The sequence below is a fragment of the Bison bison genome, unplaced genomic scaffold, assembly GCF_000754665.1.
Source record: "Bison bison bison isolate TAMUID 2011002044 unplaced genomic scaffold, Bison_UMD1.0 scf7180017864531, whole genome shotgun sequence".
Lineage (NCBI taxonomy): Eukaryota > Metazoa > Chordata > Mammalia > Artiodactyla > Bovidae > Bison > Bison bison.
The window spans coordinates 6,082,407-6,096,992 of record NW_011495081.1 but is presented as its reverse complement, the minus strand read 5'-3'; the positions used below and the strand labels follow the sequence as shown (position 1 = coordinate 6,096,992).

At 32.6% G+C, this 14,586-nt stretch overlaps 1 protein-coding gene across 1 annotated transcript in view; it reads right to left on the bottom strand.

The window, feature by feature from the left end:
* ELP4 (elongator acetyltransferase complex subunit 4) overlaps positions 1-14,586 on the bottom strand; it is a 258,523-nt gene that overhangs the window by 128,516 nt on the left and 115,421 nt on the right. The window contains exons 8-9 of the mRNA XM_010831809.1: positions 8,524-8,632; positions 5,406-5,512 (exon numbers count right to left, since the gene is read on the bottom strand). Of these exons, the coding sequence (XP_010830111.1) occupies positions 5,406-5,512; positions 8,524-8,632 (216 nt within the window). The remainder of the gene's footprint in view (positions 1-5,405; positions 5,513-8,523; positions 8,633-14,586) is intronic.

Sequence of the window (14,586 nt, the reverse complement as noted above, 5' to 3'; positions counted from 1 at the left end):
ATTGGCCCAATTGCGGATTATACCTTTTGCTACAGATTCAGGACAATAATTTAGTTAAATGATGTTTTTTTTTTTCCCCTTATCTCTTCTAATTAAGATTCCAAAGTGGGAAGAAATAGGATTAGACAGAGTCTCAAAACCGTTCCTCTTAAGGTGGTATGCACTTCTGATAGGTTCACTGTGATGTGTGAAATATATAGAGCAGAATAGTAACCCAGCTTCTGGAGATGCTGTGAAACCTGTATGATATTACTGTATGACTACATCACTTGAGAATGAAAGTGCAAATATGGAGATGGTAATAAAGTGAACATTAAACTGTGAACAGTATAAAATATTTCTACTGTTCCAGAATGTTAATTTGGATTAACTTTTGACAAATGATTTTATCTATATGAATAGATGTCTATGTTCCACTTTGGTTTTCTTTTGCTGACTGCAGTTTATTTGGGATTTGAAATACCAGTTAATACTTATGCAGGGCATCATTATCAGAAAGGTTTACCTGGACTACATGGTTCATGGTACTACAACTTAATAATGCTCCTGAGCCACACATATATGTTTGGCTATTTATTTATTTTTAAAGTTTTTTTTTTTTTTTTGATGTGGACTATCTTTGAAGACTTTATTGAATTTGTTACAAAACTGCTTGTTTTATGCTTTGGTTTTCTGGCCATGAGGCATGTGGGATCTTAGCTCTCCAACTGAGGACTGAACCTGCAGCCCCTGCATTGGAAGGCGAAGTTGCATTGGAAGGCCAAGTCTTAAACACTAGACCACCAGGGAAGTCCTGCTTCTACTTTTTAAATTTTAGTGACATAACTGTGAATTGACAGATAACTATCCCTAGTCCCTACCTCTAGATATGGTAAGCATGCACTCATCTTTCTACTTCTCATTTAAAAACGAGTAAAGCTGTTAAAAAAAAAAGTAGGGGAGTAAGGAAACCTAGGATCAAAGATAGCATGCAACACTCTAAATTTTCCAAGGTTGTCATAGTGACTGACATTCTTGTAGTTTGCAAAAGCCTATGCTTTTCTAACATGTAAAAAATCTCAAAAAAATTCTACTGAATCCTATCAAGTATACTATACTATTAATATAAAGCAAATTTATATGGATGGCAAATACTATTCTGGTCTTAATACTTATGAATAAATCTACTAAGTATGTAAAAATAACAGTTAATAAATGCCAGTTAATCAATTATTCTGTTAGAAAAAGTTCTTGGTGACAGGAGAGGTGCTGAGGTCCTGTATTCTGAATTAGGGGCAAAGTATAAGAGACAACTTTGAGTAAAGCTGATTTACTTTGATTTTCTGAACTTTTAGTATTCATTTAGTGTACAAAATACGATATTTATGATACTATTTTTGAACCAATTAAAAGGCTATGTAAGTACTGTTTATCCTTATATTGAAAATTTGCAATGAACAGTATAAGTCTTTTGCTTATTTCAGCATACCCCTTAACCACACTTCCTGATGTGAACTTCAAAATACTGAATCTTAGAGCTGGAAAACAATCCCATCACCAAAGCAGAAAACATGTTTGTAATAACCTTTGTGGAGTCTGGATCTAATGTTATAACACATTATTATCATTTATATTAGAAAACTTGATTACTAAAGTGTGTTAAGATATGACCAAACTGAACAATACAAAATTAAAACAGTACAATAATATTAAACTCAGGTAAATGCTAATCTTATGATGTCATCAAATTAAATGCAGTCACATTTCAAATCCTACCAAATCTCTTAGGTACTATAATTACACCGTAATTACTAATACAGACATAAAACTGGTTAATGAGGATCCCAATGTTAGAAAAGCCTTAGAGAAAATTAGAGAAACTGAAAAACTACAAATCTAAGTAGTTATTTCAGCTTGGAAGTGAAGTTATATAACCAGCTTCTACATTTTATAGAACTTAACTGAAAAGGTAGTGTTTATAGGTCACCTGACTAGTGGAACTTACATAATATTTATAGTTGCATTATTTGGGCTATTCTTTAAACTCTACAATTTATCTGCATTACATATATTTCAGCAAAGACTTTATACCTACTAAGTCTATGACTATTCTTAGTTTGGGGATAGATAAATACAAAGATGAAAAGGACATAGTTTCTATATATCTAGTCTATTGTTATACCTTTTAAAGTCTTTTCATATAAAATATTTAATCACAATATAGAAAATATAATAAGCCAGAATACTGCCAGGTATGCAATAAAGGCTTAACAAATGCTAACTATGAGTGAATGGAGCTGTGGTAAGGTCAAGAAATAAATAGTATATTATGGTTAATCAAATATGCTCATCATATTTGCTAGAGAATTACTATGTATGATTTACAAAGATTATCAACATTCAGAGAACTGGAAAGCTTTTTCTTTTAACCTGAAGCCATGTTGAATCGACTTTAAACTTTCTCTCTTACTTATTCAGAATGCATCCCAGGATTTTAGGGTCGTTCCTATAGACATGATTCTGCTGTTGTTTTGGTAGGGGGGGCTAATTTATACAACTTTATAATTGACAAATACTAAGTATCAGTAAAAATTTACTGTGATTAGACAAATGCTCCAACCTGAATCTGGACAAATACCAATACATGCTCCGAAAAGGAAGAAATATACTTTCGCCTTCTCCAAATCACTCAAAGAAATTAGAGATTACTGATTAAAGTTGCTCTACCTATTAGAGGCCCTGGGTAGCTGTTATAAAAACATATTCAGTTTTCATACGTAAAAAAGGCAATGATTTAATAAATCAAAGAAAAGGGATGCTAAAAATAGGCATGAGGGTTTTTACTTGTTTCTTCTGTCCCTAATTTCCACTTGTGCCACCTTTTGAGACCATGTTACTCACAGTAAATTCCAACATGTAACAAATCTACCTGCCTGGAATCAGAACTAAGTTATTTTTGCTTTACCTGCTAAAACCAACTTTCCTTCTGAAAGTAAGACATGGATTCAATGTCTGGCACATTAGAGCCTCAAACTTTACACACTATTGTAGTGTACATCTCCTCATTTTTTAAATATTGAGGCAGATTTAAAACATATTTATTTGTTGAGCATATTAAAACACTGTCACTTGATACAGGAATCTTTCCAGCACCTGGCAGATTTCCTACCTGTTTCCGTATGTATTTTATAACATATAATTTAGTGCTATATTTAAAGCACCAAATCTTTTTGTGAAGTATATGATTTTATCCTATATGTATGTACTTCTGTTAGCTTTGATTCTTTAATTGTATTTTTTCTACTTACTAAATTGAATGCTATGGCATAAACAAATAAGTTATTTAGAATATGTTTCACTTTTATTTCTATACTTAAGAAAAAACCATATTCATTAGGTTATAAGCCCAAAAGGTAAAGGATTTGGTCAACTGTACTGAGTATTAACTTTAAAAAGAACCACCACCTACTTGTGTTTTGTTTTCAAATACTGGTTCCAAATCATAGGGTGACCAATTATATTGGTTCTCTTAGTTTAGAATAGTGGGAAGAGAGAGTAATGGAAGAGAAACCTAGATCTTTTATCAGCTCCAGTGGCAACATATAGTCACTATGAGAACCTAAAGTTATTCAAAGGAGCGGTCCCACTTGATATTATATAAGTCCTTTATCACTAATGAAAAAAGACCCAGTTGTGTGTGTGTGTGTGTGTGTGTGTGTGAGAGAGAGAGAGAGAGAGAGAGAGAGAGTAAGCATTCATATTTTTATGAATTCATATTACTGTGCTAACCATTTTCTCAGGGTTCAATATTTTTTTCACTAGGGATTCTTGTTGCTTAGTTTGTATGGTGACAGGCATGATACCTTAGACCTGGTTATCAGAATACTCATCTTGGGAGAAAGGTGCCACATGGAGAAAAAAATCTTACATCTTTCATTAAATACATAAATTCAACCTAAAAGAAAATGAGGAGGCATGCGTTCCTCGTGATGCTAACAACTGTTAACTTTATCCCTCTAAAAGTGTTGGCAGTATTATGGTAAATTACTCTACATTCCATCAGAAAAACTGAAGCAATATTGAACAATTACAGTGTTGGGTTCCATTTCAATGGTTCCTTTCGAGAACTACGGCAAATTAGCTCAAGAATCACTATTTCTACACTCTCCTTCTTTTGGCTTTAAGTGGCTTTTGAAGGGAGTATCCCCAGATGAGAAACTTCCAACACTCCTGCAGAGATGACCTGCTTGAAGAACTGGCTGCCTGATTAACTATTAACTGCTCTCAATAGGATTAGATAATTAAGGACATTGATGACCATTAATTAGGAGGAGGGCACATTAATTTGTCACTGGATAGGGCCCTTACAATGATTTATAGGTTAGTGCTACTTGCAAATGTGAAGGGAAAAGAGAAAAAGAGAGAGAACCATTAAGTTACCTTATCAAGTGGCCAGCTAAAGAGGGCAGAGGGTCAAAAAAGGGCCAGAATGGTCACTTAAGGGTGAAGTCCCAAACACCAAAGCAGTGCCAAGCCACATTGACCATCATTTGGTGATGAAGTTAAAAATATGCTAATTTATTGGTGGCAATTCTCTCTTTTTATGGTTTCAAGCAGTTAAGACAAGTGGCCTGCTTAAGAGCTTTTCATTTGAAAAGAGATTAAACAAAATGGTTTGTCAAGGCTGCTTGGCTGTTTTATGTCTTTGTTAAAAAAAAAAAAATGCACCGACTATACTGATAACTATCACATCACCCAAAAGCCATCTCTCTCTCTCTCTCTTCTGAGCATTTATTTCGTTAATAAATACATCAATTTAATTGCTTAATAGTGCTGTGTTCATTTGCTCTTTAGCAAGATTAAGTTGAAATAAATCTTTTGTACTACTACTTTCTGTCACTATTGCTGGCATAAAAGTCACAAAAAATGTTTAAGTTTCTGTAGAAATTTACTTAAAGACACTAGTGTAAATTATACTTTGTTTTATTCAGCACAGAAAGCAGAATGGTGATTTCACGAATAGTAAAGAAACCTGCTTTTAGAATGTAGATAAGAATCCTCTATTCTTTGGCATACACAATTGTGGGTATCATTCACATTCCACACATAAATAAGCACAGCTCATTAACATTTAATTAAATATGCTTTTGAATGCCTTGGAAATATGCATATCATACTTACCATGTAAGTTTGGAGCTTACTTTTTAACAGACATTTAAAAGAAAATCATTTTTGCTGTACTCTTCTGATATACCATTAGAATAAAAGATAAAAAAGAATGTCTAAAATAAATTATTCTGTTACAGCCAAAGAACAGCAAAAGCATGAAATATCTCCTATGAACTGCATTAAAGTGAAAAAAAAAAAAGAGAGAGAGAGACTTTTACCTCAAGACTGTGAACTCAAACATAAAAATTCTCTCTTACCTCAATGGTGAATAGCTTCTTTTTTAATTTAAAAGCTAAGTCTTTGACATCTGATATATCATAAATCAAGTTATTAAGCCGAGGAATCTGCCGTATATGAATAAGACCTTGTGGAAAGGAAATGAAAAGAAAAAAAATTCAAACACGCTGCCATTGGATGCATAAATTAAAGAGTCTTACAGCAGAATTCTGTAAATTTACACACAAGCATCCTCCCCCTTTTAAAACTGGAGCTTACTACCAGGAGCAATGAAGCAAATGGTGTGATTATACTCAAGTAATCAGGCAGAATAAGATAAACAGAAATCCTTGTGCGAGGAAAACTAATTGCACTTTGGTACAGAAGTACAGATGTAAAGAGGGATCTTAATACTTGTCAAAACTACAGCTGGCTTGTGTGTGATTTTCTCTTGTATTTACAGTAAGCAAATATGGCTATCACCTTGCGTGCTGCCCACGGCACCACTGAGTGATCTTTATTTTATTAAATGCACCAGTAAGCAGCCAGCAAAACAAGGCTTATGGGTTACTGATAATCAGTGAAGCACTAATGAAAAGTATTTCATTTTATTCACCTTATTAATGACTTGAACAAACCACTGAAGAAAACTACATTTCAGAGCACACTCTAGGATCAAACATTAACCCCCACGCCATCCCAAGACACTCATTTCTGTGGCATGTCAGACCTTTATGGAGCTGTTATAAGCTTTGTAACAGTGCTAGGTAAACCGTGAGCTTTGGCCTCTTGTCAGTAGAAACACTTGCTAATTTTTTCTGACAAGGGCACTGGATGGTTTTGTGCAGCTTAATGCAGTTTCTGACTAAACTCAGGGTCATTTGCCACAGATGAAGACATGGAAGACTCTTCAGTGCATCTCTCTGCCTGACTCACCCCATATTTAAAAATCACCATTCCAAAGACATTGATCCCTCAACATTAGGAAGAAGGCAAAGCCACATTTGAACAAATTAGATAAATCTTATTTATGTAACTGCTTCACTAGTACAATATATAGTTTTTTGTGTGTATGTATTTGGATGCTTAATAATGTATTATTGTTAGTTTAAAAAGGTCAACCTCCATTAGAAATGGCCTCTTCAAAAATATCACTAAAATATCTGACAATTTTTTAAACTTAAGAAAAATGCAAAAACTGTTATTAAGAAGATAGCTTTTACATACAAATTAAAAATATCCCACATGGAGCTTTTTAATAAAATATATTAGAAATAATCACACCATACATTTGCACATTTCTCATTTTAACCTTGCAAGTGTTTGTTTAGCTAACTATTAAATCAGGAGGCTTTACAGAGTGTATCAGTGATTGTCAGGTCCTTCTTATTAACAGAAACTTTACTCATCATCAGAACCACCCACTCATCTGTGGGAAAAAAAATGATCAGTCCAGAGAGTACACTACAAAAAATTAAAGCTTTTCAATCCTTGAAATGTTTCAATCAAAATAATATTTTTTGAATATAAAATATCATTTATATTATACTAAACCTATAAACTCCTAGTACTTATAAATGATATTCAGATATAACTTATATAGGTAATGTTTAACTTGAGTTGTTTTAAAAGAAAATGTAAATAATAAAGTATTTTATCCAGTTATAAGATACTTAAGTCCTGGAGCTATAAAGTGCAGCATGGTGACTATACAATACCATATCATATACTTAAAAGTTTCCAAAAGAGTAAATCTTAAAATTCTCATTAATAGAGAAAAACAGGTGTAACTATGTGTGGTAATGGATGTTAACTAAAATTATTGTGGTAATTTCTCAGTATATACAGAATATTATGCTCTATATCTAAAACTAATACAGTATTATACATCAATTACAGCTTAATATAAATTTTAGAAAAAGAAAGGGAAATAGTTTAATCTGAATAGTTCTCTATCAAAGCAAACAATAACACGGTAAATGAATAATATACAGAGAGTTAATCTGGGCTGATACCAAACGCACTCTTATGCAATGATCATGAGGTAAATTACTTTACATACTTTGTGTTCATAGTTTATATTTTCTAGCCTTTTAAAAAATATTTGACTATTAGATCGTGCTATTTCATTATTTTTTAGAAAGTTTTATGTCAACTCTTCAAAGCACTGGTGGTTATAAGTATACTTTTTTATTTGATAGACTCTAGAAATTGCCACAGTCCTATGATCACAATCTTATATGATCTTGTAGCAGGCTTCAAATAAGGTATTCAGTCTTTAGACTAAGGTTTCCATGCAAGTTAGCAGTTCCACAATAATAATAGAAATAATTAGTATTTACTCAGAAAAAGGAAACAGGTAAAAATCTATTATTTATCACACTCGATTCTTGCCTGGAAAATCCCATGGACGGAGGAGCCTGGTTGGCTACTGTCCATGGGGTCGCAAAGAGTTGGACACAACTGAGCAACTTCACTTCACTTAAAATATTCAGTTTCGAGCTCAGATAAGAATAACTACTAAACTTATCCTATTTCAACAGTTCTATATAGAAACTTTTATTAAAAAAAAATCCCCAAATTAACCAAATGACTAAAACATTATTAATAGCTTCAAAAAATAAAAGTAAAAAGCCTGGTTAATTGACCAGTGTTTATACTAGGGTAGTAATACTTTAAAATTTGCTTATAACTCCAGCAACAAAATGAATGAAGTCCAAATATAATAAAAGATGTTCACTTTCTGAAAATGTGATTGACTGGGACTTTTAAACTATAATATTGTATGAATTTTATTTATCATACAGTTAAGCTTTGTAAAGTATAAACCACTATACATAGCTGTTATTATAATTAATATAATATTTATTTCTAATATGGCTAATAAGTATGACTGATTTCATAGCAACTTTAGGTACAAAATGTACCTCTGACTGAGCCATGCCTTAGTACCTGGGTTTGACACTTTTCAAATAGTTACCATGGTTCATAGAGTTAATGTAGCTTGGTGACAAACTGCCATAAAAAACTGGCCAGGAAGGAAAAACATTTAACAGATTTATTATAAAATAAAATACATGTTACATGATGGTAGATATTTGTCAAGATTCTTCCAGGCAACAAGAACAGGCCCCTTTCACTCTTAAAGGTGTTGCTTACCATGATAATCCTTATATAACGGGTTGGTTTCTTTCTCAGAACCAATAAATGATTCCAGACCAACTACTGTATCTGACAAGTTTGTAACACGAGCAATAACTGCTTTATTCTGTAAAACAAGGAAACAAAACACTCATGTTATATTTAAAATATAGCATCTAGACAGTGTCATTATGCCATCTCAATGACAAATTGTAGAGAACACATACTATCAACATAGAGAAATAAAAGTTAAAGCTACCACGGGCAGGAAACTGGATGAAAAATAAGCCCTTAATAGAAAATTCCAGCCCATCAAGGTATGCTATTCTAATTTGAAGAGCTGAGGGGGTGTGCCTTAGTTTTTGTAGAAAACGTTAAGTACTTTTTCTCTTAAGAGGCAAAGCTACCTTTATTTTCATATGCTATTATTTTTCAAATTATCCACTGTCCATTGAAAAATCTGATAAACACTAGGATTCAGAAGCAGTATACAGTAAGTAGAATATGGAAGACAAGGTCCCACTATCATCTGTCAGCTGGGACCAGGTCCCAGCCCTGTAACAGCTGAGGTCCTCTGTTATCATATTAGAAACATGGGAGGGTCTGCAGCTAGGAGTCTGCAGCATGACTAGCTCTGGAGTCTTCATTCTTTCTTTCCAGATGCTGCTATTTGGCTCTGGGTTAATAATAAAGGCAAAGAAAAGGTGCTAGACGACCAGCACTAGACTAGGAGCCCCCCATTTCTTCCCAACACTATCAGACCTGAACCAAAAGTACTGCTGACAATGTATTATAAAACATAGTGTATATAATGTACATTATGTACACAATGTATATAATGTAATATAAAAATACATCACATTTTAAATATCGATAGTTCTAAAATACCCAGAATTTCAAGGCTATAACAAATTTAACAATTAAAAATATAACCATTTAATATTCTTCAGGTTTTCTTGAATTATTTTATTTAAAAAAATTCAGTCTGCCTTATAACCCTTGACAGGGTGATAGGTTAGTAAATTATTTTAAAGGTTATAACATCTTAGACAAATGTTTGATCTGGAGACCTAGATAAGTTGAAAAAAATTATTGCTTACAAAATTTTGATAACTTTGAAACTCCTATTTTACACACTGGTAATGTCTACCGTTTAAAAACTAATCTTCTGAAGAAGGATGGGAAATGTAAAACAGTAGGGACAACTTACAGTCTGATACTATATCCCTGTAGAAGAAAAGTCCAGATATAATCATACGTTCACTTTCTGAAAATGTGATTGACTATTGAGCTTATGGGTATTCCCCTGTTTCTTAAGTCCTCTTAATAAAGACTGTATAAGAATAAAAAATAAAAGAGGGCTGGTCAATATGACCTGGTTTGAAATACACAGTAATCTGTCACTAAATATTATGCTAAAGTGACTAGTTAACTCACATCTAGGGCAGTACTTTGAAACTCCTCTGTAGGTAGAAATGTATATTATAAAAAGAATATCATAGCCTTTGAATTAGAACTTTTAAAAGGAAGCAGCAAAAATAATTATCCTTAATTGTCTTTAATAGTTTCAATCACAGGGGCACCAAGTATAGAAAAACAAACATCATTTGGAAATGCCTATTTTTTTTCAAGGCAATTTTTCATTCAATGGTGAGAAAATAATCCAGATTGATCCCTTACTTTCAGTTCTATGCCACAGGGGATGGTCCTACTCCAGGAATAACAGGGGTTTCAGAGGCCATAAACACACTCCTCTCAATATTTCTTTAGCCAAAGACCATTATATCAAACTCATCCAGGTTGGGTTTCAGCCAGTTATTCTTCACCCAAACAAAAATGTCTGCCAGACATTCCAACAGCTGGGAGACAGTTCACAATGAGTCAACTTGAAAATGATTCATTGTGCTGAGTACTGAACAATGTTGGGGTGGGGGTGGGGTAAGGCTGAGTTGGTTGTAGAGGGTGAGAACAAGAGGGAGAAGAATAACCATGTGGTTCTCCCATTAAGAAGGATCTTAGATAACAACCAGCAGACTCTTATCATTTCATTTTTAGGATAAACTCAACTGGGAAGAGTACTCCTGTCATGGACCCTCAGATGAACAAGCACTTATAAAGGCTACTGACAATATTTCTTAATCAAAAAGGTCAGATTTCCTTTTATCTATACTAGAAGACTAAGCCTTTGTATCTAAATAGCTGAAGCTAAAATTATAAAAGTCAATTTCTGTTGGAATTCAACTATTAGGATTTCAGTTATATAAACTAGGGCTTTCTTAATGATATGAATAATAGAAATTGTAAGGTTTAAGGATGGATTTAGTCTTCCATGCTAGTAGGATATAAGCAAGGTCCTGCATATTTAAGTGGTCAACTTGACATCTGTTTATTTCAAAGAGGATTTCTTTCCTTACTTTAACCTTAAAATTTACTAAATAAACTACTTCTCCTGTAATATCTGTCTACATTGTAAGTCTTTTAAAGAAATTTTGTGGGGGGTTAAAACAATCAATTGTCTACTTTGCAGAGGAAAACTAATGAATTAATATAAAATATACAGATAGCCTAGATTTTAAAATCTCAGAAACTCATTCATATATTTCATTTATTACGCGTCTAAGTTCCGTAGATTTACATCAGTTAAAAACTACAAATTAAATTCTATCTTAAAAGCTTCTATGAAGTATGAGAACAAGAATAAACTTTTTAATATTACCATAAAATAAGTTACATTTAACAGTGACTTTACTGCTTTCTGCACAGCAATTTTGGAAAACAGTTTATGTAATGTGGCAAACAAGATTAATTGTGAAAGTTCTATAGAATTTGAAAAATGTCTATAAAATAAAAAGCACAAGAAATTACATGAAAATAACATCTAAGTTTCTGAATGAGATAAAACTTAATTATAAACTCATTTCAGTCTTCCAGTTATTTGGAAGAGCATAAAAGATATTTGAGCATGTAAATGTACTTACTTTTCAAAAGTTCAAATAGTGCTGAGCTACTTCTTTACCTCCAAGGCTCACAGGGAGGGTGGTATATTGATGTAATCCTATCTTAAAACTACTCTCATCAAAAGGTCTTTCAAATCATAGCATGAATACTAAATGGTCTTTTAGATAAAGGTAGGTAAATTTATTTAAAAGAATCTAAAATCAACTGCTTTTAAAAACCCTTAAAAGCATAATAATCACAATTCACTTTAGGAAGAACACATTATGGATAATAAATTGCCTTATTATAACCCGAAACATTCAGACAGCTTTAGCATAATGATTTTAGCAGAGATCTTGAAACTGGAACTTCTATATTCTCATCTTAAAAGATTCTAAGTGTTTTTATGTTATTAGCTAAGATGTGAAAACTTTTTGGTCTATAGTATATGTATATATCTAGAAATGGAGAAGTAAAGGTATTTGTGCATCCATTACTTAGACATAAATTTTGAATAATTTTTGTATTAATTTTGAAGTTAATACAATATAGTTGCCAGTAAGGAACATCTGAAGAAGGATATTTGGAACTCAGAAGTATGAGTAAATTAATTGCTACACTGCATGCATGGCATAATGATATCACCCACATATATACAATGATACTGCCACCCCTCCTACTTGCCCATCTGGATGAGAAAATCTAGGATGACTCAAAAATCTTTCTTACCCTAGACAAATCTCCCCTTCAGTCCTGGGTGAAAGTTGTCAGCTCTGGATAGTAGCCAAGACATGACTAGGAGGGAAGCCAGAAGAGAAGAGAGCCAGGGTCCAGGAGTTTTAAGACTTTGCTGGCAATCTCAAATAGCATTGTGTTAAGTTACAAAAAAGGTTCTTAAAACTTTCTGTTGCAATGCAATTTCTTAATTACGGAAATCTAAATTATGTCAAATGATGTTGCAGATAAAAAAGGCACGTCAGAATGCCCAGTTGACTACCTTCTTACTCCAGTTTTAACTTCACAGAAAAACTTTACAGAGTTTTTGTTTTGATTGTTTCTTGTTTGGTTTTATAGAATGTTTCCTATTTGCTTGTATAGAATGGGAACCTCTTTTTATTAGGAATCGCCAAATCCATTAAATGGATTTTAAATAAAGGAAGGTTAGTTTAATGCTCTTTTCCAATTCAAAGCTCATAAAATCAAAATCATGAACTTTGTTTTAAGAAATAAAAATTCAACTACTGCCATCAAAAGCTCCCTTCATTTTCTAATAAAAATACTTGAGATACTTATTCAGAGTAACTAAGTAACAGTCAGACTATATCAAACCCTAAGTGTTTCCCTCCTCACTGGGACCTAATTACCTCAGCAACATAAAAGAGACAGTTTGCACCAATACAAAATATACTTCCAGGAAAGATTTTAACAAGAAAGGTAAAAAGTAATTAACCAATCACTTAATTATCAAGAAGCCTGAAAGGAATAAACCAACTGACATAAAGTATTTATGCAATGCCTCAAATTAGAATAAGTTCTTGGGTTACTCAAATGAGAAAGAGAGAAAGCACACCATATGAAGGACAGAGCTCCACTCAAGTACGGCACACATCAGGTTTGGGACTACAACAGCACTATTAAGTTAATGGTGAAGTTAAAATAGAAATATTTATGCTACTTTATGTTTCACCCTACCACGTGACATGATGTGTGCGTCTACTGTGGGGAGGGAATCACCACAAGAAAAGCAAGTATTTTACTTAACAGCTCAAGTTATAATAACATATCCTGAAAAACGATATTAGAAACACAATCATACTACAACTCATAACATTTTCTTGGTCATGTAATAAAAAAAAAACAAGCTTGAATGAAAGGATAAACCTAGGGATATTTAATGAGGTATTTGTTTTCCCATGCTTATTAAGTTCTCCATTCAACTGAAATCAAACTTATGAAATAATAAAATCAAAACAGTTACACAGTTTGTAGCTTCTTACATGCCTTCCCTCACCTTCCCCAGACTTGCCACTTACTTCTATGGATTAGATTATTATTTGATTAAAAAAAAATTGAAAGTGGGGAAATAGTCATATTCATAATTATTTTGAGTTTAAGAAAGAATATAATTTTATTAAAAAGTATGCTAATATATAATATTAATATATTAGTAAGGGTATTAAATTAAGCTTTTATAGATTTAATACTGAACTTTACTCAAAGTCACAATTTTAAAATATGGAGGAGCTTTTGTAAATTAAAACATTATAACTGCCAACATTTTTTTGGTTGTACTGTATACCAATATTCATGTAGGGAAATCATAAAACAAACATATTTTGGCTCCTTTTTCTAATGCTTAAAACATGTCCACAAAGTAGCCTACCTCAAGGGCAAAAGAAACTGCTGAGTATGATGCCAAATTTTACTAAGATTAAGCAATGGAGCCGTATTTTGTATATTTTCTATGTGATCAAATACTAATATTCTAAATTTTGGTGTGAAATTGCTGGCTTAAAACTGAAGCATTTTTAAAATAACACATGATGTTATTTTCAGAAGTATTATTTACATGTACACTGGTCTCAAATACTCCACGCTTTTGCAGAACATTTTTTTACATCAGTTTTATTTTTTAGTATGCTATTATTAAACATTAAAAAACTTATGCATTCTGAAAACCCTTATAAATGGACTGAACAAAACACTGTAATGAATAGCCTGAACAGTTAATGGCACAATACTAAAAATTAATTTTAGTTTTAATAAACTATATATCTAGTTTCGTATTATAGAAATTATTCACATGGAAATTTGCTTGTTTTGTTAAATCTTTTATGAGTAACTTCCTATATCAGAAATTTTTTGCTCACTGCTTTACACATGAAACCCTTAAAATGCAATTCGCGGATGTCCAAAAGCTCACACCCTGCCTGGAAAAACAATTGCTGATATCCAAATATCAAACAGAGCCTCCAGCTGATGTGTGGGATGCAGTGGTAGGTTAAAGATACTAAAGTTTAAAATCAGCTTAGAATAATCCCATATTGAGTATAAAATTATAGCCTGTCATCAGGAACAGACTGACAGAGCCAGGTCCAGATGGGAGACTGGCTGGGAAAAAAGCTGAGGCAGGTGGGAAAGTGA